General features: G+C 41.6%; 4 protein-coding genes across 4 annotated transcripts; all 4 read right to left on the reverse strand.

Annotated features, from left to right (window-relative positions):
• Positions 1-163: 163 nt before the first annotated feature.
• On the reverse strand, positions 164-3,177 carry LOC137998994 (uncharacterized). The gene has a single exon (XM_068844831.1). The coding sequence runs from the start codon at positions 3,020-3,022 to the stop codon at positions 1,019-1,021; it is 2,004 nt and encodes a 667-aa protein (XP_068700932.1). The 5' UTR covers positions 3,023-3,177; the 3' UTR covers positions 164-1,018.
• A 1,735-nt stretch (positions 3,178-4,912) lies between these two features.
• On the reverse strand, positions 4,913-7,191 carry LOC137998995 (uncharacterized). Its single transcript, XM_068844832.1, has one exon. It carries the CDS (start codon positions 6,915-6,917, stop codon positions 5,478-5,480), a length of 1,440 nt encoding a protein of 479 aa, XP_068700933.1. The 5' UTR covers positions 6,918-7,191; the 3' UTR covers positions 4,913-5,477.
• Positions 7,192-8,767: 1,576 nt separating this feature from the next.
• LOC137999920 (ubiquitin-like modifier-activating enzyme 5) lies at positions 8,768-13,630 on the reverse strand. Its single transcript, XM_068845914.1, has 2 exons — positions 13,205-13,630; positions 8,768-12,374 (listed from the first exon to the last, which is right to left on the reverse strand). Exon 2 carries the CDS (start codon positions 12,343-12,345, stop codon positions 11,050-11,052), a length of 1,296 nt encoding a protein of 431 aa, XP_068702015.1. The 5' UTR covers positions 12,346-12,374; positions 13,205-13,630; the 3' UTR covers positions 8,768-11,049.
• A 136-nt stretch (positions 13,631-13,766) lies between these two features.
• Positions 13,767-22,136, reverse strand: LOC138001024 (uncharacterized). Its single transcript, XM_068847693.1, has 2 exons — positions 21,363-22,136; positions 13,767-15,080 (listed from the first exon to the last, which is right to left on the reverse strand). Exons 1-2 carry the CDS (start codon positions 22,047-22,049, stop codon positions 14,136-14,138), a joined length of 1,632 nt encoding a protein of 543 aa, XP_068703794.1. The 5' UTR covers positions 22,050-22,136; the 3' UTR covers positions 13,767-14,135.
• Between the last annotated feature and the right edge of the window lie 2,145 nt (positions 22,137-24,281).

Raw genomic sequence — 24,281 nt, forward strand, 5'->3', positions numbered from 1 at the left:
GTTAGAGATTGTGGACTAACCTTTCTCCAACTCTGCTTTTGTGCATGTCTACGGGAACGTAAGATTGAATATCCTCCTTATTTTCCCCAAAAGAACCGTTTATCAAAAATAAAAGAATTGCAGTTAGACTGAATTACTCGGGACAAAGAAATCTCGCAGTAAGACAAATTGACTTTTTAATCAAATCACACAATACTGAAAATGTTTTGCAAATCGATCCTCTTTTGTATTACTAAAGCTGAAATGATCTACTAATACTAAAAACACGTAGCTAATTAATGGGCTTGTTCCTCTTTGGGAATAAATGGGTAACTACTTACAAACGTACCCTCCTGGCAAAACCTGTAACTTTATACTTGGAGTTCCTAAATAGACCGGCTTTCATGATAGTTTTCCTTTAATCTGCTATTTTCTATCGCAAGATCAATTTTTAGATTTTTCTAACGATTGATTATCATTCCTGCTCGCCAGTATAAGCTTCTAAAACTTTGCGACTGACTTACATAATAGAACTGACAAATCATCACTGAATTGGATTGATGCAAGTGGTTCCATTTGTTATCATAGTCTTACCAACAGATTTGTAAATCGTGAGCCGGAAATTATAACTAAATCTAGATAAACATTGTCATTTGAAAAAGAAAATGATCCACAATCCATTACACCACGTGAAGGAAAATGAAAAAAAGAACTATAAACTGCATATATAAGTAGCGACCGGAGTGAAGTATATACATTCTGATCAGTAACAGTGCAGCAATCTGGGAACGTGCAACTTAGTCAGTTGGTATGATTCACCTGTCAAGAGAGGAGATGGCTATGATAAAACAATTAATTTAGCCGCTTTTATGTTGATATTATCTAACTTATAACATCCATGCAAACAAGACTAGCGATCTTCACATCCGAAATCAATTTTCCTCGATGCACAGCAGTTGCATCTCCGTTAGAACATCTAGAACTTGATGGCTTTGATGATAGTATATGTGCACCGGTGCTGAGTTTCATATCCCTAAGGTTAACGTCTCCAAAGAGGGCGGTTTTCAGGGATAGAGTTTCTATTCTCTCTGGCTTTGATCGACCTACGTTTGATGGGCTGCCTTGCTCCGGTAAAGCGGGATGTGGACCCAAAGTTGGGATAACATGGAGTTGGCATTCCATACACCTGTTTTCGATCTTGGGCCCAACGTCTTTTGTGATGTGGTTGCTGTCGTCTGTATGTTACGGGATCACGGAATGATCGCATCATTCCCTTTTCAGTTTGGCTCAGGCATCGGCTTGTTTCATGGCTGCTGCGTATCCTACGGTCTGGATCATGATCGGACTCACAATGCCAATAAGCACTGGTTTCTTTTCCATTCTCCATGCAATTCTTTATTCTCCAAATGGTCTTGAAAGTATTTGGAGCACGGAGTTTTACGATGGTTCCCTTTTGATCAAAATCGTACCTCGAAGACTGAGTATAAAGGTAAGGAGACAATTGCACTTGGTGAGATGGCAAAATATTGGCTATAATCAAAAGGAAACCACAGAGTCCACGAGGATAGTTCCTTATGACAGTCGTTGAATCACCTCCACTGGGCCTGAAGAGACTCAGCTGATGGTGGGAGTGCCACTCTCCGATGTGGCACAACATGTAGTCTTGCGTGAGCAGCTCACCGTTTTGCTTCAGATAAGGGACATCTTGAAAAAAGGAAACTCCAGTTCGTCGACAATTTTGCCCTGGACCCAGTACAACGTGGAGCACTGCATTGCCTTCGGTGGTCCACAGGCCAAAGAGGTCCCCTCCAGTTTCTAGATTGGGATACTTGAGAACGTGCTTTGCTACCATCTCATAGTCTTCTTCAAACATGAAGACCTTGAAATCCTGTCGGTTGACAGTGAATTGACTTTGATATCCTTGGGAATCCAGGAATTTCGAGCCTACCTGGGGCAATTTTTCACTGGTGACATATGATCGACTTGATCCTACCTCGTCCTGAACATCGAAAGAACACGAGACTTCCTTTCCTGGCACAGACGGAAATTCCCCAAGTGAAAGAGCTTTTATGCTTCTTAGTAGATAGGGATGGACATGATCAAAATCATCTCCCTTGCCTTTGATTGCTATAGCCTTGAAGACTTGAACGTCTTTGAATGGACTGCTGTCGCTAAGAATCTTGATTTTGCTCTTCTTGCCATCTTTTGACAAAACTGTGAAAGATGGCGCTGAATTTGAAACGACCAAGTCAAAAAACGTCTCTTTATTTTTATGAATGCAACAACTAGGGTCACGTTGGCCTGGGCGCCATTGGTAAGGTGGTGAAGAAACGTGACTGTAACGCCAGTTACCAATATGCTCTAAAGAGACGCTCTCCGGCAGAGGACAACGGTTCGGTCCACAGATGACATGAATAACAGCCTCGCCGTCGCTTGTCCACAAACCAAACAAATTTCCCTCCCTCTCTTGCGTTAGCTTGTGAACAAGTATGTCACGGTCCTCTTGGAAGATATATGATCTCATTGTATCGCTTTCTGACAACATATTCTTGTTGCTGTGCTCAAGAGCATTTTCGTTTTGAACGCGTTTTGGCGCATTAATTAACTCCTTTTGATATTTCCTTGCAATCTCTTTGATAGGTTTTATATCCCCGAGTGGGCTGCTGTTTGGAAGACAAACGATCTCAGCAATTCCCGCGCTAGAGAGCATGATCGGTTCCGAGCCAAAAATAATATCTACAAAACGGTCAAGCCTCCTGCTATGGAGGCAAGGTTCTACGTGTTCAGAGTCCCAATACCTCCAATTACCTATGTGTTCGAGAGGGAAACTAGTGGCGGAAAAGTCCTCGAGACTTAAGGCAGGATCCATCTCACGAAGACAACAGTCCGGTCCGGCTATGATGTGAATAACAGGCTCGCCTTCGGTCGTCCACAAACCAAACAGATTTCCACGTTCTTCTCGAATTTCTTTGCGATCGAATAGTCTTTTGAAGTCTTTTTCGAAAATGAAGGCCTTTGGCCTGGTTTCCCTTGATATGTCCATTGCTGAAGTGACAAAAAGTCGCGCTTCTCGTTACAACTGTTCCTCTTTGCTCATATTTAGGAGCAGAGTTCAATCATGCGCAACGTAGTTATTAATTTCCAAGAAAAAGCGGAAGCTGTTATCGGTCGGCTTCCTCATTGATTTTCGATGAACTCCTAAATGAGGAAAAGGAAAATGAGTTAGTAATATCGTCTATTACTGAACATTAACCAAATCTCTTGAAAAAGAGAGAGTAAGGGGTGAAAAAGGTCTATGGAACCTCAACGAAATCATCCTCACGTTTCATTTTTTACAAGGTGTAGTGTTGTCAAATAAATTACTAAAATTACTTTCTTTCAGTAGTTAAAGCACACCATGATGAGGACAGTAAAAAATCATAAAACAAGGAACATGTGTGGGGGGTGCAACGATTGTTAGCCTTTCTAAGATGAAATGAAATGGGTATGTTTGGGAGTGGCACTCACTTGCTTATGGCCCTATGCGGTTATTAGCGTGATGACAACAGATGATACTGATGATGATTTACTTGTTCATGATTTCAGCGAGAAACTGACGGAATATTAAATATATTTAACGAAGATCGACATACATTTCTGGTCACTCATTACCTTACAAAACCAATGGTTAATACGCTAGTTGCTTGGCAACGGGCGAAACCAGCATATTACTGGCTTCCAACCGACGACCTCCGTAACACCATCGAGCCTCAAGAAATCCTAGGGGTTCGATTGTTTATCTAGTTTCTGAATTGACGAAGTGTCTCGCTGGTCAGTTAGTTCTGCAATGGCATGAGCCTCAAATTTCAAAATGCAATTTCATAAATAGTCACAAATATTGATGTTAGATGCTGCTATATGAAAGCAGATTAGCCAGTCGGCTTGGGCTTCACCAATGGTTAGGAATCCGAACTGAAACGGCGCAACCAGCTGGATATTTATTATTGGGGGTAAAGTTAAAGTCGAATCTTCCAAACACAGATCCAGCGATTGGTCAAAGCGGAAGTGTAGCCTGGGGCAACAGGATACAAATCTAACGGTCTAACCATCTGGATCCCTCCACAATGTCCAAGGCAAGTATTTTGGACTGAGAGAAAATGCATGTTGTGAATAGTTTGTTTCATACGACGCTTCCGATCTCCTTCCAGAGTGTTTAGGAAAGCGTTACTGAAGCGAGCACCTCAATGTCACGAGCTCTAAAGTGGTTTTGTGCCTTAACCTTCACTTGATTGCGAGTAGAATGCTCTTTTTAAATCCCGCAACGATTGTTAGCCTTTTCACTGGAAACCAAAATTATTTTAGAGCATTTAGGTCTTTATATTGTTGGCATGCCTTTTTGAAGATTTAATGTGCAAGCCAAGTTCTGTTTTGCTTTAGAGCGTACCGGAAGTTTAACAGAACGACCCTGTCACTCCAGTTGTTACTGTAGCGCCGGGTGTTCGCGGTGATTTTGCGTCGACAGACAAGAACAGACGTTGGACCAGACAGCATATTAATAGCAAACAATGAGCCCGCTCTTAAGGTGGCTCTAAAGAGTTTCAACACTTCAATGATAGACACTCTCTTTAGAAAGATTGGCACTACACACTGTATCACGAAGCAGCAATGTTATAGTGCCATATGAAACACCGATTATTGCTGAACAAAAAGCGGTCATTATTCTGCGGTAATAAGTTACCTTGGCAACGGGAAAGCCCAGCAGAAAAAACCCTATATTTTGGCTTCAGTTACTCATATCTAAAAAAGAAACAGGGTTACCCCTACTTTTTATTGCTGGAAAGTGATCAGGAGGCCAAAATGAAACTCTCTGCAAAGTTTAAAAAAATATATTTTCAGCACACTTAGAGCCACCTTAAAAAAAATCACAGATGCTACTTCAAGACTTCGGTTGTTCCAGAATTCTATTTATTTATTTGGTTTACTTATATTATTGTATTTGTCATTAAGAAGTAATACCGTAAAAAGGAAAACAAATAAAATCGGAGTTAGAAGGAGATAACACACTCTGAGTTGGCGAGGAAACCTCAACTGATGAAAGTAGTGAGTGAGTGAGTAAGCTAATTAATGGCGAACCAAACCTAGAACAAGCACTATACAATAGCATTATTTACGGTATATGTTGAGAAGGCATCAACTCTAATTCCTTGAGTTCCTTGTTACGAAAACGTTAAAAAGAAAAGTAAAAAAGAAGTAAGTCTTGACGATAAATAACAATGGAACATTGTTCGGGTGGGGGTGAGGATTGGATGGAGAGAGTTAAAGGGTGAGGAGGGGGGAGGGAGGGGGGGGGGGGGCAATTCGTCGGAGAGTCCTAAAAAGGGTAAGTAGGGGCAAGTGCATTTGTCAACCCTTTTTTCGCTTATTGATCGTACAAGTAACGGATTTCTTGTTTTCTGAAAAATCAATTTTCTGTGGTTAGTAGTACACTGGGGTAACTCGGACAGTACGACTAATTTTTTTCATTTGCTTTGGAACTTCTTCCTTGTCTCTGCAACAACACCACGCTTATATCCTTGATTATAATCGTGATTATAATCAATCTCCATGGGTTCTTCTGAAGGTTCATTCCGTTTTCTAACGGTCACTGAAGCATCGTGAGGAGAATGCCTCTTGATCATGCGATAAGCCAAAAACTGTTGATGTAAGGCGGCGTTGTTGCGCTGGACGTGCATGTCTGTCTCCTTGCCCTTTTCCATTACGTCCGAAATGACACGGATCTGCTTAAACTGGTTTCTCCCTGAAACAGGAATGATCTGCCCCGTTTGATCATACTTTGACCGAGATAGTCGGGTATAGAGATAAGGCGACAGCGTCACCTTGTCAGGTGAGACGATATTGGCAATAATCAAAATGAATCCTTGGGCACCTGCAGGATAATTCCTTATGACTGTGGAGTTATCGCCTATACTTGGCTCGGACAAGCGCAGCTGATGGTGTGAGTGCCATTCACCAATGTGGCACAGCATATAGCGTTCTGTCAGAAGCTCACCGTTCTCTTGAAGGTAAGGTATATCCTGGTTGAAGGACACATCCGTTCGGCGACAATGTCTTCCAGGGCCCAGAACGACGTGAATCATGGCTTTGCCGTCTGACGTCCACAATCCGAAGAGGTCTCCACCGGTCTCGAAATTTGGGTACTGAAGGACAAGCTCTTCCATCATTTTCATATCTTCTTTATACATGAAAACGCGTAAATCGGTTTGAGCGCGGGTTAGGGATTCCTCGACCTCCCTGTTCGGTTGGAGGGGGACAGTTTGTTTGACCGCTGCTCCAGAGTAATTATTACTCGTCATGGTGTGGGCGGCATTGGAAGCTAACCGAGCTGTTTCCTTACTTTCCTCGGCGGTCATCGTGCCACTTACTTGTTTAACAAAGACGAATCCAGTTAACCTTTGGATCTTTTCCACCTTTCGAAAAACATTCTCTCCATTAAGAAAACTTGTTTTTCCAGCCGCTGTTGAGATTCCAGTTTTCGAGACGAGATACGGACAGAGGCCACCTGTGCTGCCAGAATGGCTCTTGCTTGTCGTCACCAGTAGCACGTATTCTGGGGTCGACTCCAGTCTTGCTAGTAAGCCTCTATCCTTGCGCATGATTTCAGCCATTTCTTCACGCGTTTGAGCGGAATTCTGCTTGGCAACCCATCTCCCGACACGATGTAAGCCAAATTCTTTGACTAAAACTGTCCTTGTTTCTTTGACTTCTTTGGGCGTCGTTTTAGTTTGCTCGTCTTTTACATGTCTTGTTACGAGGTGAATGACTACTTCTTTGTCAAGCTCTGACCATAAACCAAACAAATCCGCACTTGCGGCTTCGCTCTCGGCAGCAAGCCCTTTTATTGTCTCCTGGTCTTCCTTGAACATGAAAACAGATGGACTCGGTATTTTCTTATCCGCCATTGCTGTATCTTTCAATGTAAGGCCATTCGTTTAAACGGGAAACAAGTTTAACAACCTCACTGCAGCAAATGGCGCCTTCGGAGCTACCGTTACATGTTTCGGAGAAATCGAAAGATGCTTGTTTCACGTCTTGCGTGACTAAAAACTGTCCCAAAATTATGCATAAAAGCAGAAGGAGAAATTTCTAATAGTTTTGAATTCCACGGAGAAGAACTGTTTTTCAGAGCTGTTTGCCTCTGAGGGAAATTAAGACAGAGTAGAAATGCCTCTCAATATCCACGAAGTCTTGCGTTGCGTTGTGTTTAGTTGGCCTTTGTTTTGGTGCAACAGAAAATTAACATTTTGGCAATTTGTAAGGTGATGGATTTAAGTCTTCCACGTTTTCTAAGAATTGTTTGCAAAAAAAAAAAACGTCTTTATTCAGAGCACATCAAAGGGAAAATCCTATATTTCCTTGGACAGAAACTGAAAAAAATAGCGGGTGAAATTATTCAATTCACTAATTGCGATATTTTAGAAAGGAAAAACTATTGTACACGTTTAGTTATTTAATTTTTTAACGTGTCATTTATATACATCGACATGCATGTTAAATTGAAGTCTTCCGCATTTTCTAAGAATTGTTTTTCAAGAGTAGTCCAACATATTCGGGAAAATTCTACTAAAAATAATAATGAGTCTCGCTAGTCGTCTTCGCATAGTACAGCAACGACGCAGCGAAAAGGTCGAACCGAAAGCATACTATGGCGCCTCTGGAAGCCGCTACATGGTCTATGTATGACCATGGAGCACAGCTTATTAAAAACCAGCTGCTGGGTTTTACTATCCACAGCATTATTCCTGGAAAACTGGGGTTACGACCTAGTTTGATGCTAGTTATGTATCGATTACACATCTTGTCGCTACGGTGTCGTCTGCTCCATTTGTCAGGAAATCAATACTCTCTAATGCATCTAAACAGATCGGGGACGTCATGGCTGTGGAGAGTCAAAATCTCATGGTTTGTCAATAATAAAACAATGGGCTTAATTATGACAAATCATGTTTTATCACTTCGATCGCCCAACTTACTGGGAAAAATCCCTTTGTTTCATGCACTCTGCCAAATGCGTTTCGCAACTGATAAAGTGAAAAGCGATCAAAAAAGTCCCTTCTAATTCCAAGAAAAGCAAGCCAACGGCATGACGTCACCTTTCAAATTGCTTAGCCAATCATGCACGTTTCAAAGCGAAAGTTGTTCATGGTCGATGATCGAATGGAATCAAGCGCAAGGAAGTCCTGCGAGAGTGAATTTTGATCTCTGACGATATTTTTCGTTTGTCAGTGGCGAAAAACAAGAAAAAACATCTAAAGTCACTGTAAAGTGAGTTGGACACTACACATGGCGTCTTCGAATCCACAGCGCATCCAACAACATCTTGAACGGAAAGGAAACAGTTCTGAGGCCCTGTTTTTTGACCCCCACACGGGAAAGCTGACAGTGAAACCTCAACAAGAAGCTCGGAATCCCTCAGACACGGCAATTATGTTGGACATGAACAAAGAAGGATCTGGAGGCTTCTTCTGTTTCCGAGGACGCAAATCATCTCAATGGCGTTCTACGGTGGAGGCTGTTGTGCGTCGTTCCTAAAGCTTTTCAAATGAATCGATTTGCGGGATTAGAGGGACTCCTATTGAATTTGTACGGAATGTATTTGCAGTTGATTGACTTGGTTTTACTTCTTGTATTTTCCCCTTCGTATACGGTGCAAGCTTTAAGACTAACTGCGTCAAATAAGGTTGTTAGCCATGAGACATTCTGCCTATTTGGCTGCAATAATAAGCAATGCCATAATATGACAAACTTAATATTAACTTTGCCGCATCTTATTTTATTATCATAGTTTTGCTCTTTGAAGAAAGCTTTCATGTTATTCTCACTGGATAAAATGTTTGTGATGAATGGACCGCCTGTAGAAATTACAAGAACTGAACAATGTCACCCCTAGCTTTACAATAATTGACGTAGGCTGATTGTTAATTAAACTCTGAACGAAAGATTTGTGTTGTGGTACTGTGTTGATTCTCAAGTTGCAGTTAGGCAGCTATGCAACTCATAATATTCCCTAACAACACGACAGAAACTGGATGGATTTGGATTTCAAATCAGTGCTGATTCAATGGGAGATTTAGATCACAGGCTATTATGTTCTTTGCCTGTTGAAAGCTAACAGTGAGTTTGTGCGTGACAGTGAGTGTAACAAAGATCGAAGAAGTCGGCCCGTGGGGCTCCATGGTGTTTGCAGGAAAGAGACAAATCTTAGACACATAAGGAATGAAGTGTCATTGTCAAATATAGATGTAAACTCAAAGGTAGAATATCGCATTCCCCGGTTTTGTTCACGTTACCTGCGTTAGTGTACCAAAGGATGCAATGAAATAAAGAAAACATCCAAATCAGGGAAAAACATGGCACATGATGACAAAATTAATCTGTTACATGTTGTCCCCTTGGTTTTTCGACTACGATAGCTAAAGGAGTACTAAAGAGCACGAGTTGGTACAACAACGAAATTTCAGGCAGTGTCATCACAAATACTGTATAGCTGTAATGATGTCCTTTCAGTGTTGAAACGGTTCCATTTTGTTGCTCGGATGTAACTGTCCTATCCTTACGATCTCATGATAACTAATAAAAGTGTTAACGGTAACGCAATAACTCGCCAAAACATGCACACAGTCATTTCAAACAGAGCTTGAGCTACGAGCTGAAAAAGTTCAGTGAATAAAGAATCCCTGAGCTGCCATTTGGTCCAACACAGGACGCTGGGTGGGTACGGCGGACCTCCTCGATGCAATTTGTTGATCTTCGTCACGAGCGTCCACCATCAGTCTACCAGTGTCTGTGTCAAAATGTAACCGCTCTTGTCTTGCTACTCGGTTGGCATCGTGTTCACCAGTTGCTTCATAAGGCAGGGTGTTTTTAAAACTATTGCCGGCCATGGTCCTTATTGTTATTTTCCTCAGTTCAAAGCAGTGTCAGTCTCAGTAGTAAAGACACGGTCGATGAAATTTGGCAACGAAAGGCAGTTAACTGAAATAAGAAGTCAGTGCGCATGCGCTATTTTCCGGGAAAACTTTCACTTGTGCGTAAACCATAGCAAAGGAGAAAATGTTGTGCAAAGACGCGTTTCAGGTCATCGAAACTGCCCTTGGGTTTTTTTAAGTTCCGAGGAAAAAAAGAAGAGAGAGAACAGTGTAGTTTTTTTCCTTCTTCTTTTTTTTTCCACAACACCCTTACGTTGGGGTTGTAACTTTGGAAAGTATACTCTTCAGGAATAAATAATGATTGCTAACATAAAATACACTCAAGCTGCGTGACGGCTAGTGTATAAAGAAAGAAGGCACAGGAGGCAATCGAATATCGCAATATTGCAAACGTACCCATCCAGCCAAGAAGGAATTGTACAATGGGATCCGATCGAATATAAATTATGAAAGATGCATAAAAGAGGAATCTCGTAGAGAGATACAATGTTTACCACTTGATAACATCTAATCGCTTTAGGCCAGAATTAGAAAAGCCGTCACGATAAATCAAGAATTGTTTTCCATGTTTATCTTTATTTCCGGTGGTAATAGTCGTGCAATCAACTTAAGTTAAACCCTTTCGCTCGCAAGGATTGAGATTTTCATTGAGAACAGGTACAAAAAGACGGTAAACTCGTCTGGCATGAGACAGTGTCACGGCTTTTAGGAGGAAAAGGATTAACAGTAACATTTGCTGTGCATAAGGCTATCAAATGAATGTTGCCGCGGCTCAAAGTGATTTGAGATTCACACTAACTGGGCATACACCGATGCGTTAGTAATTCACGGTTTATACTTCAAGAGTTTGTAAATAGAGTGCACGCTTACACACCTGAAGATAGAATTACGTTTACATTTCCGGTCAGTAAAGTCGTACACTTTTTTACTGAAGCCGGTTAACTAGCAATGAATAATTATCAATAAACTGAACAGGTCTCTTTCTGTCAGGGGTGGAATAAAGTAAGGAAATTAAAAAAGAAAAGTTGGAAATGATCATTAACGATATGACTGTCCATCAATTTGAAACCGACTTATTTGCTCAAAATTAAGTGAAAAGGTGACACTACTTTCCAGCAAAAAAGTCAGCATTCTCGTCGCTAACGTTTAACTCTTGGCATGCCTTGCATTCAGGATCTCTTTCCTTCATTAATGGATACCATCTCAAAATGGACGGTTTGTCAAACCTATGGAAGCCTTTTTCGGGGTAACTTGCATATAACTGCTCTCTTCGATTAGCCCACATGTAGTAAGATGCCTGCAGATCGGTCTCTAAAGTTTTCAGCGCACTGTCCTTTCCACGGCACAGTTCCACCAGCGCGAGTTTCACCAGCATGTTAGAAATTGGGTTGATGTCGGAGGACAGCCCAACTTGAATCGTCGCTTTCACCTCATCGTCACCAACATACGGAGGATTAGCTTCGCGTGCTTGGCGGAAGGAAGACGTCTCCTCTTGAACGGCTTCCAGGGAGGCAGCAGCATATATGCAGGAGAAGCACGGACCAACCTTCGGTCTTACGCGTAAGACCTCGCCTCCTGCTGCTCTTACAGCGCATTTGCCATACAAGGTAGCAATTCCCAGCTCTATGGACAGAGCGTTAATGTTTAACCGGCTCCTGATGTTGTCTGTAGCTGCGATGATGAGGTCGCATCCTTTGAGGATTCGTCTCGCATCTTCCAAGTTGTTGATGCTCGTGTTGTGGGTTTCAACCTCTGCAAACGGGTTTTTGTCCAGGACGCGGTCTCTCATTACATTGGTCTTGAGACGCCCTAGATCGGTTAGACCGCAGACATGGCGGATAATGTTGTGCAATTCAATTCGATCAAAATCAACCAAGACAAATTTACCCACTCCAGCTTTAGCAAGTTCTATCACCACTTGAGATCCTCCACTACCAAGGCCAACGACTGCGACCTTGCGATCTTCCAAGAGACTGGACTCCAATATGCCGTGGCTTCGGGAATAGAGCTGGGCTTTCCGTGGCTGCCGAAGTACAGCTGCTACCTCAATTGGTTCGTTTGCTTTTGATCTTACACAGGCTCTTATGTGGTCATCTTCAGAGACCAGAATTGCAACTTGTGGCTCATCGAGGGGCGGTAGAGTGGAAATTAGATCAGAAGCTACCGTCGAAACTTCATCGCATCCAGGCAGCTCTTGGAACTTTTTGAACGCAACTCGTTTCTCAGATTCCGCCGACTTTGACGACTTCTCGTCGCAAAGAACCCGGACGTGGATGGTGTCACAGTCATCAAACACTGTCACAGCAAATCGTCTCCCACCAGTGTCGTCGCTTTTGAGGACATCAGTAAAGTTGGGCTGCAGAAAACAGACAACTTTTCGTTGGTCTTCAACTTCATGCATGGCTTTACGATTCAATGAAATCGTCTGATCTGAAAAAGGAGATTTAAATTGCGTTGAAATTGAAACCGGACGAAAGAATATTCTTAGAAAAAGTGCCACTAATTTGATTGGACGAAAGTGTTTCGGGGTTTCCCCAGTCACATTTCATGTCGAGCTTTTTTTTCTGGGAATCATTGGCTGGGCTATATAATATAACACTGCTTCTGTTGTTTCAGCTTCTGTTAGCATCAGTAAACATAAAGACTAGCGGACGTTCCGATGGTTGATTTTTACTTCAATGGAACAGTATTAAAACCTGATAGATCATGTCAGCCGATTTGTTGTCCTGTCCCGTTTTCCATGCCGCAAACGTTGAATGTTTCAGTTTCTAACATAACTGGTTCGTTAAGGAAATTTTCTTGTTTGCCTCTCGCAGATGACTATTTCCAAGAAAAGCAGGAAGACTTCGCTTTGATTTGATTTTTATTGTCGTTGGCTCAATTTTTCCTCGTTTGACTGGCTTGATGAAAATTACAGTTCAGAATTCATGACGGTTACTGTTCATATGCTATGGTTGAAAACTCTAAGAAAAGTTGATTACAAAAAAATCCGTTTATTCTGGAAAGCGCGCATCACTTGAGAAAGAGTTTTTCATTTACGCTTGAATTGCCATGGGAAATTCAAAGCTTGTTTTTGAAAAGTGCGTTGTACGCATCCGCGGCCTTGGGACAAAGAACGATGCACAACAAAACACTGGATCCTGACGAGATGCTTAATAAACTATAAGTTTACTTTTTGACCTTATATCGGTGCTGACTGATGGAATCGGTTTTTTTTCTTATATATATATATAAATATCGGTGTTGTGTTACGTTATTACCTTCAGCTTTTAGGTTTCAGAGTCCTTCTTTTTCTGGCAAGATATCTCGAGAACGACCCCTGGTGGGTTCGCCTTTCAGTGTCTTTCTTCTCAGTGGAACTGTGCCATTCTAGCTAACGGATTAATAATGTCATAAAATCTGGGATCTTCGTTTAATTAAACTTTACTTGTTCTCGACGAGGCGGGGAGAGGCTAAGGGTTACCGGTCATTCTTTCATGTGATTGAAAAACACTTGAATGTCATTCTCAAGTCAAGTTGAATAATAATTTATTTGCTGTGAACCTTATTCAGTTTCCCGGAAAACAAGGAAGCGTTTATCTACGTTTAGAATGCTTTTTTCAACATTTTTGTTATGTTTTAGATTGCTGAAGTGCATATAACATGTCTTGTTAGTTCTTACAAATTAGTTTGAATATTTCTACACTTCAATTTTTTCTTTCCTTTTGAGGGGCACTGGAATTCCTAATTAACCTTTGTGACTTTGCAAAACCTGACAGTAAAATTAAAACAAGCAAGGTGACACACTAAAATATCGCCAAGATATAAAATTGACACACCCCCTCTTTTTATCACTGAATATGACAGTAAACTAATTTTTATTGCTCATGAACTTTGCAGAAAGTTCTTTTCCAGTACCGACATCTGTTGCACAAACATGACGCTTCTGCTAGAAAGCTCCAAAATTAAAATTACTTTTTCAAGAGCAAATTAAAACTAGAGTTTGTTGCAAGGTCTGCAAGGTTTTCACGAGTAGAGTATATTATAGGCAACTTCTCTCAGATTTCCGATTCTATAGAAAACTCCACTTTACACTACAACTGACATTAAAAAATTCCAATATTTACACGGTTATCGACCGATTAATTCCGTAGCTGAGACAAAAATTAGACAGAAACTAAAGGTTTTCATAATGGTCCTGTTCTGAACCAACTAAAGCAACGGGCAACATCTCTTAAACAAATGGGCTGCACTGCTTCCAGCGGATTGAGATGTAACCAACATTTCATCTTCATCTGATCGCCTTGAGTTTCGCTTGGTTCCTCTCTTCCTCTGGGTTTTCTTTCGGCTTGCTTTTTTTCTGTCATCCTTTGATAATTTTCTCTTGTTTTCTTCCGATTCCTCCTCAGTGAGTTCCGGTTTTGATCTCGCACGTGTATGTCGTTCTTGTTGATGAGACATTGTTGGTCTCATCGAGCAGCCACCTTTCTTCTCATCACTCGACACTTCGTCCAAATGTTCGATTTCTTTTTCACGATTTGTGCACTCTGCACCCTCTTTCAGAACATCGCTAAGCTTTGAACGAAATGGGCTCGCATTCGGCAAAAGCTGAAATCTTCCTTGCAGCACTGGTAGCTTCTGATTGGTACCTTTCCCATATTCAAACAAAAAGCAACCGACACTCACTTCATGACGAGAGCGCGATCCAATATTGGCGATAAACAGAAGAAATCGGTTTAATCCATAAGCTGGCATGTTGTTCCATACAGTTCCTTCATCGCCGCCACTTGGCCGTTTCAAGCCAATTGTGTGATGTGAATGCCATTCGCCGATGTGGCAAACACCTTCCTCTCTCGTCAAATGATTGCCGACCTTCTCTAAGTACTGTACGTCTTGGTAGAACGAGTGAACCGCTCTTCGGCATCCTTGACCTGGCCCTAACACTAACTGGATAACTGCAGTACGATCTTCAGCCCAGAGACCGAACAAGTCACCACCGGTCTCCAGGGTTTGGTTCTTTAAAACCCAAGCGCAAATTTGCTTGTACTCATCGGCATATATTGCCACTGTAAAAGTTCTGCCGCTTTTAAGCATGGTAATTGTTGTGACAACCTGAACGAAGTTGGCCCAAATAATCACGCTCCCCGTGACTTGTTTTTAAAACTGTGAACCTAAAATTCCGAGAAATTTATAATAATGAATTCATAGACCACTTTCATGTAAATGGCGACTAAATTTACATTTTTTTGTATTAGGGTTATGTTAATTACACCTACTGCCGTCATTCTTAAACAAATGTTGTTCAGTTGAAATTTGTTCGCAGTACGGCGAGGCCAGAAAACGGTGGGCTGCTTGTCATGAAAGCATGAAAATTTTGTTATTCTAACTCGTCGCCCTCTTTTGAAAAGTTACTTGACATCTGTTTCTAACACGCAAGAAATAACCTCATGTAAAACGAGTTTCTTCCATTTTTGCAAAACGCAAATTTTAGTCCGACGTTTGCCGTAAACTTAATCTCTCCAACATTTCACCCAAGTGTGACGCGAGTTTGTGTTTGCCTTCGTGGAAGTAGAAGATTTAATTTCTTAAGTTTTCGCCATTATGCAAGCGACGGAGGCTGTCTTGCAGACGAGTTTAATCTTGGAAACTGGGGTGAAGCATTAGCACTCAAAACGGAATCTTAGTTTAATGTCTAATGACTCGAAAGGTGTGTTAACACAACCTTTTAAGACTCCAAAATTCCACGCAATGTCCGAAGCAGAGCATGTTACCCTCAATTTTCTGAAAATTTTTCCCACCAAATGTTCCCCTGTTTAGCAAACGTGCGTGCTATGACTGCGTGACACAGGGAATAAAGTTCATGTCCGCATCAGGGAATGCTACCTTTCCACCCTCCTCAGGGTCAGAGACTTGAAAGAGAAAGTTTAGTTCCACGTTGTTGAAGAATTCGAGAAAAAGGTGAGGCTGGCGGCGAAAAACTATTCCGGGTAAGAAACACCTGAAACACGGCCCTTGGCCAATAATTATAATTTCTAATGGGCCCTTTGCGGGCTCCGTACTTGGCCCATCACTGAACTTAACGAATATGTTATTTGACAGAGTTAACTGAATAGAGTGTAACGTGAAGTGCTTTCAATCCCATATGAACCATGTGAGCGTTAGCCCTACTGATGGAAATGGGCCCACACAAGGACAGAGAAAAACTCTGACCAGGGTGGGAATTGAACCCACGACCTTCGGGTTAGATCTCCGCTGTTATTTGACAGTTTGCCGGATTAATTGTCAATTGAACCCTCATTTTGTTTAACTAGAACGATGGACATCAATCCCATCAATCCACCGCAGTATGGAGAGCTAGAACCCGATGACCGGGATCCGCATAATTATAACGACTTCTTAAAGGTTGGCTTAATTCATTCAAACTAGTTGTAAATTTTTAAGTGACTAACACTGCTGCCATTACCTCGAAGCTTGTGAGCCGAATACATACATGTGATCGATCGTACGGAGGACTGATATCAACATGGATTGTTCTTGTCGTGTTACTAAGCTTAACCACATACCTCTGCTTATTTTTGAAGCATATATCATAAAATAACGAAGATGTTTCCCGTGTAATGTCCGAATCATTGTATTTAATATTGAGATAGCTCCGAGCGCCCCATGTTGATGCATGGTAAGGACAAGTAATCCAAGTTCCAATTAGAAGGCAGAATGTGTAAAAAATAAGTGAACTAACGCTTACGATGTCTGGAAATATAACATGAACAGTTTAATTTAAGACCCGTTTTATATTTAAGTGTTTTTAACACAAACAATTCATCGTCTACATCGTCTGGTTGCAGCGGATTCTTATTTAACCGTTCAATAATGGCGTTACGTTTGGTCACACTCGAGGATGTTTCCTTACGTGACTCTCACAGCTTCAAAGAGAGTTGAAACGCATCAAGACCTTTTTGTTAAAGCACGTTTTACTCTTCCAAACCTTACCAAAGGCTAAACGTTTGCCACTTAACGAGGAAAGGCATAAGAAAGGGATATTATTCAACGGTTTACTACACGATTTGATGCAGTCGTGCATTTCCTGCTATTTCCCTTCCTGATCAAACGGCGGATTCAGGGGAGGGGCTAGGGGGGCCCGGCCCCCACCCCCTTCCTTATTTTTGGTCCAAAGCCACCAAAACACCATAAAACACCAAAACTGTGAAAGGGCAAAAACAAAATGTTTGAGAGCGCAAACCTCCACGTCTGGATCCGCCACTGTGTTTTATTTGCTATCATTATATTGCGACTGAAAGATTACGCCCGTATCCTTCTTTAATATCTCTCAGTCCCAACAAGACTTTAGACTTTCCCGTTTTTGTTTTCTCGGCTTGATTTAACTTACACGCATGACATTGATGTTAAAGGGCGAGTACGTGTTAAATGAGATTGCATTCCTCTAATGCTGACAACTAGAGCTTTTTTCTCGTTACCCTAAAAACTTTTTGGGCCAATTTCGAAAACGCAATTTCAGTTTCGAATAATTATCGCTTCTAAGAGAAAAAAAGAATGAAAACTTGTGGATCACAATTTTACGAAATGCTTTTCAAATCCTGAAAAAATATATTTTTCTAAATTTTCCAGGAAAGGATTAGACCGCTGGCAGTCTGTTTTTCTCTCGAAATTCAGCAGGGGTTATGAGGCGAGACTCTTTAGCCTAAAGAGGAATGGGACGAGAAATCTCGTCTCGCCTGCTTCCCTACTCGGCCATACCGCCTTTGTCTCGCCTTCTTCCCTACTCCGCCACCGCCATACCGCCCTTTTGCGTTCGCGATAACTAAACACCCGTCTAAGTGACCCTTAGAGAAAAGACCGGCTGCCAGCAGACCAGGAAAGGATGGTTTCGAGAATGTCCTCCTTCCAGTAGCTCTCTCTCTCTCTTAGGTCAGGTTTGGTAATAAATATATTTGCGAGAGTCTTGCCGACTGCGGGCTATTCGAGGATATAGACTGAACCTACTCATCGTCTCTACAACCAGCAGTTGGCAAAGGCACCTAATAGGCTGAGAAATGAAAATCGAGGCCCTTTGTTTTTAAAAGGCTACTTGCTCACCGGATTCGTCCATGTCATTTTTCTTCCAGGTCGCTTTTTTAGACGTCATATGTGAGCCTCCAGGAGCTCAAAGCCCGCTTTTCTCGCACCAGTTTAACAAAGCCGTTTATGCCAATACAACACATATTACGTACTCCTTCTTGACGCTGCTATTCGGTGGTCTGTTGTCGTTTGCGTACGGTTTGCTGAGTGGTAGCTTGAGTTTTCTGTTCGTCTGGATTGGTACACCCTTCCTGCGTTTTTGGCTCATTCCGATGGGGTTGGCGGGAAAGCTGTGGTATAATGTAGTAAGCTGCTTTTACAATCCGTTGTATGATTCGCTCGGAAGGTGTTTTTCTCACGTAGACGTCAAATTTACCCAGCGCACTGTGGCGGTGCATGAAGTTTAAAGTCCAGTCAGCTACGTAATAACCACAACTTCAGCGTAGTCCTATGTTATGTAAAGAGTAATGAACTAAACTATAATGGATATGCGAACTTTTGGTTATTTTGTTAGCTTAATCTAAACTAAAACTGAAAAAGATTCAAACATGGAATAAATGTCTGACAAATGGCACTCTACGTGTTTGCCTGTTCCTTTATTGATTTATGCCCTCACTCAGGCTCCGGTGGTGGATTCCGAGAGAACTGTAAGGTGTAAGGGAAATTAAAGTGGGATAATTGCCCAATCGGAAAGGCATAAGAAAGTGTGGGGTAATCCTAAATTTATTCATCGTCTCTGCACTTTCGGTTTGGCTGGCTTTGCACAGAGATATATGCTGTTCGATTATACGAGAATTTTCGGGCCTTGCTACAGTATTTTGCGGACAAGAATTGTTACAGGGGACCTAAAGATTGTCACCCTTATCTGAGAAGACTAGAAAATTTTACCATCTGGGCACGTTTGCTCGAAAGACGATTAACTTAATCCAGGATTAGCGTAAACATTTGTTTCATGTTTTCAACTTTTTGGTGAACGTTTCTTTTGGTTATTTTTCGTTTTTCAAGATTGACTTCTTCTAATGTAAAGTTTATCAGCGTTTACTCCTTGGGTAATTTTTAATCTCAGTGGGATTAGCGTTAATCGGCTTTTAAACAACCGAGGCCTGATTTATAACAGGTGCTAATAACTGGAAGATAATAAGACATAGTCAGCAATATCCACATTTGAGTGGCCTTTGTCTCAGACCTGCTTGTTTATTCATTGTCCTTTGCTCTTCACTTGTCGCCACAAGCTCTTTCCCAGGGCCTTTCTCCGCCCACCTCTTGGTGGATAAAAACCCTGGGATCAGGGTTATTCTCAAAATACAGCACATGGATAAGTGGTTTTTCACGTTACGTCATCGCAGCCATGTTGGTGGACGAAAACAAAAAAATCTCTCATTAAAGTAAAGTAAAGCAACCATATTTAACGTCGATAACTCGTAACAGTAATTCAACTGACAAACCTGAAGTCGACGGTGCGCTCATTTTACTGCCCCCTCTCCATCAGTGCTCCGTTTTACGGGTATTTAAAGCTACTTAGCTACACGGAAAGGAAAGAAGTCGAAATAAGGATGCGAGATCCGGGAATCGAACTCAGGACCTCTTGCACCAAGGCCGCGCACTAACCGACTGTGCCATCCTTGCTTCTTTTGTTCGTCCACCAGCAAATGTACATTACACCATGTTTATGTGTACGCAAGTCCATCACCCAAGAGTAAGATTTATAGAAATTGGCCTAATCCCCATAAACGTGTCTATTTTTAAACCACGTTTTGCGGGAAAGTAAACAATATACCACATGCATCGGCTAACTCAATGGAGGCTAATGCGGGGAACTATGTTAAAAAGCATTTGTATTTGAAAAGATTTCCGCGCATTAGCCTCCATTGCAAGCTAGTTCCAGTCCAATACTGAGAATACGAGTATGGTCTAATGTTAAGGAGATGTTATCCAGTGGTTATAGGGCGTTAGATTGGCATGCAGATGAGTCGGGCTCAGTCCTGCTCAAACGATAGGCTAATTTACCTCTCCCTCGAGTTGTAAGTGCACGTACATGAGTCAACTGGTTGCTTACAGCAAGTGAAAGTTCCTAATCACGTTCCCTTAGGTTACGTTTGAGTTCATTAAAGTGGGGTGCCTGTGAACTAGCTGGTAGCTGAGTGTACTTCACTCTATATATTTATATGTAGGTATGAATATTCATTTTTTGAAAGTCACGTGTTGTCATGCGGTTATAGTGCGACCATGAAACAGAGACAAAATTGTATAATAAAGTTCTGTGCCTTGATGTTCCAAGCTTCCCTCATCTTAATGGTAAATAATTCTAAGAGGAACAGTGTTACACATTCGATTCATCGTGAGGAATCTAGGGCAGAAGCAGATCGCACCCATTCAGTTGGGTTTGGGTAAATTGCTTAGATGTACCTTGTAGCGAACCCTAGGGAAGCTGATTAACATTCCTTGAGGGCGTCTATTAATATTAGCTCAAACATTACTATGTAACATTACAGGGAACCTTCTACAAAACAATAACTTTAAATCAGAGGAAAAAAAAATGAACAAATTTGTGTGGAAACATAATTTCCTTCGGTCTGAACTTATTCGATAGGAAGGTTCCCTTTAGAAGCAGATTTATTAAACTTTCGACCTCGGATATTGCGTTTCTAGTTTTCTGATTGATTCACTCATTCTGGGTTATCAGCCCATATAATGTATAACCTAATATGGAAACTGATTACATCAAGTGTTGGCAAGTTGAAAAATGTGGCTTTAATTTCCAAGTGTCCAAGAGAAGATGAAGTAAGGCAACCGGGATGAATGAAAAAAAAAAAACAAAACAAAAAGGCAAGGTGATGCACCATAACAGCAACTCTTTGTAGCCGACACATCACGCATGCGCATAACCATTTCACCAGGTCAATTAGCACCCATGGACAGCTGTTTCGGCCTTGCTGGGCCTGATCAGCATGGCGTCGCTAACATACCATCAACATACAAGGAATGTGGTAAGCTGAGTATGAATGTGGTATTTTTAGAGAGGCACCTGATTGGCCAGTGGTAATGACATGATGAAATTTGAAATAACTTTGCGAAACTAAAAGTACATTTTAAAATGATGGGGCATGTGGATCCCGGCGTTATCACCTCATCCTCTCTCGTGCAAATTTTAGAAAACGATTATTCCACTCGTGCTTGTTAGATATGAGACTGGCTATAGCCAACTCAGCATTACGCACCTTGTTGCCTATTTACCACCTCATATCCAACGCGTGCTCATGGAATAATTGTTAAATATTGTTGATTTCACGTGCGTCACGATGACCATGTTTGTCTTTCCATGCCAAAGCATATTATCTCATCGAACATTGGTCACAACATTACGCATTGACAAGAGGTACGGGTTTTCACACACATGATAGGTCGCATCGTAGCTCTTACATCCGCATCACGTGATTCTTCCTCCCAGGTCGCAATCTCGTCTTCAGTATTCATGCATTCCGCTCCACCCTGAAGAATATTTTTGTCGATGGTGAGCAATGACTTACGGAAGGGACTTTGATTCGGCAATAGCTGAAACCTTCCTTGCAGCACAGGCAGCCTGTGGTTTGTTCCTCTTTCAAATTCAAAAAGGAAACAGCCGACGCTCACGTCAAAGGAAAACGAAGATTCGATGTTGGCTATGAACAGAAGGAAGCGGTTTAAGCCGTAGGACGGCATGTTTTGCCATACGGTTCTTTGATCGCCTCCGCTTGGTTCCCTGAGACCAATCGAATGATGTGAATGCCATTCCCCTATGTGACAAATGCCTTGAACATTTGTTAAATGGGTACCAACTTTTTCTAGGTATGATACGTCCTGGTAGAAAGACGAAGTTGCTCTTTGGCAGCCTTTCCCGGGTCCCAATACCAACTGAACGACAGCTTCTCGGTCTCCTGCCCACAGACCGAATAAATCACCACCCGTCTCTAGAGATCGGTTCTTCGAGACCCAAGCGCATATTTGCTTGTACTCGTCGGCGTATATAGCGACTGTAAAGGTCCTTTCTTGCTGCAATATAATATTGTCCATGTCCAAAACTCTTTAAAATGTATATGCTCTTTAATTTCACTCTAGCGCTGATGAAGTTTCTTTAGTATAAACCCGACGATTGTTGTGTGATAAATATATTTTCTTTTATGGTAATAATTGAACGACTGCGATTTGATCTTTGTTTACGCTACGACGAATTTCTCGGAAATCGAGGAAGTTAATCTTCGTAATGCAGTGTGTCGAATGAATGAATTAAAACCACCGGTATGTTAATGTGTCGATGTATTTAGCAAAAAGTTAGCTTATTGGGGACACCTAACTGCAATAACCACGGGCAGCCCAGACGTCGTGTGTGTTTTTCCACCGTCCAAGTCAACAACACGGTAGCAATTTTAGCATTTTTTGATGAGCAAAAAGGCTCACTTACCAGCAATAAGAATAACTGAGCAACCTATACTGCTAACAAAGAGTAAGATTAAGCGTACGGGTTATAAATTTCCTTAGTGTTTTCGCTATAAACGGGCAGTCAAAACTCGTACTCGTTCTCGTCCTCGTCGTAGAATCTAAAGCTCTCTATTGTGACATTGGACAAAACGAGATGTATGAATGCTAACATGAAGTGTTTCCATTAAAAAAGAATGTGATCCATTTTTTGGACGTACTTCGCTTATGTTGCAAAAGGAATAAATTTTAAATGGTGGCATAATTTGGAAAAACGAGCATAATTTCAGCAAAAAGTGGGCACCGCTTGTAGCATAATATGCTGCGTTTACTAGCAGAAAATAAAAGCTCATGCCCCTAAAGCTAGTTGAGAAAACGAAGACCGAATACCAAAGACCCCAGAAACCCGAAAAAATAGATGTTTGTTTTCATGTTTCTGGGATCTTTGACTTTCGCTCCTCGTTTTTGGGGCCTTTGTTTTCTGCAACACCGCGTCAACCCTCCTCCTAGTGTTTTTCTTTTGTCCCGATTTTGCATGTATCTGCAATGTTTAAAGGAGCAACCTTATACTCAGTCTAAATAAATGTTCTTGTAAAGATAAAATAAGTTCATTTTCTTTGAAAATACGATTGCGAGTTTGCGAGTGCTGGACTTTTCCGGTCATTACCGTCCTTTCAGTATGCAGGGCTTGAGTTGGCTCGATTACCAGCCGACCCGGACCCGTGTATGCACCTCTCTCGTTGGGGCGCGTCTACTTTGCGTCTCGCAGACAGGGCCTGCTATCCACGCGGAGGCAGCTCGCTGGCAAGGAGGGTAGAAAAGTGGAAACCATGGGGAAATATTAGGGACACAGCTACAAAAAGAAACATTAAAATAACTGGTTCAAGTTAGAAATCACCTGATTGAGTTTCACACTGATGTGCATCCGATTTTGCGAACGTTTCAGCCAATCAGACGCAAAACTAAAACCAATTGCGTCATAGTCACTCTGGTTCAGTTTACCTGCGGCGTAGGCTGCCTCTACTTGCTCTAAATTATTTAGCCTTGTGATTCGCTGAGAGTGCATTTCCTTCAGAACGTGACGTGATTGGCTCTGTAATTACTTTGGATTTGGTTTTTAGACACTCAAATGAAACCGCATTTACTATGAGCTTGTACTGTGCACCCGACAATAAGGATGTAATTATCCCCCTGTGTCCCCCCGGGCACCTCAGCCAACAAGCAAGAAGCCAGTGAATATGCTAGGGCATCTTTAATTAAAGAACGAGAGGCCCTAAGGACTCGAGAGAAGCCCCCTAAATAAGAAAAGAGGCCCAAAAAAGATTCAGAGGAGAGCAGGGAGGAACAAAGTGTGCCAAACCCAACAAGAAACGAAAACAAAAAAAAAAACATAAGGAAAAACACACTCAAAACGTAAATTGAACGATTGCTTCTAAAGTTTCTTAAATTTGAGGAAATGATGTTGACACGCCACTACATTGATCTTTCAAAGTATATGACTTTTCTTTATACTTATAAACATCTCAAATCATTTTTAGAACATTTTTCTCTCTTATGTACGAGGCGTTTGTTTGGGTAAATCTTGTCAATTTCTTAATTTTTTTTGTTCACTTTGTTCTGAGAGCTAGGGTTAGAAACATTATGCCCGTAAATTTGACCATTATGCTGAAAATTATGCTCCTGTCAGACCATTATGCTCGAGTGATGCTGGTTGAAATTTCGCCCTTAAATCCACGGTACCACCCAAATGAGTCCCCAAACAAAGCTTAAAACAATATTTTCGTTTTACTCTTAAGGGCGACGCGGTATATCTGAAATGTGTAAAGCATG

This window comes from Montipora foliosa, chromosome 4, assembly GCF_036669935.1.
Source record: "Montipora foliosa isolate CH-2021 chromosome 4, ASM3666993v2, whole genome shotgun sequence".
Taxonomy (NCBI): domain Eukaryota; kingdom Metazoa; phylum Cnidaria; class Anthozoa; order Scleractinia; family Acroporidae; genus Montipora; species Montipora foliosa.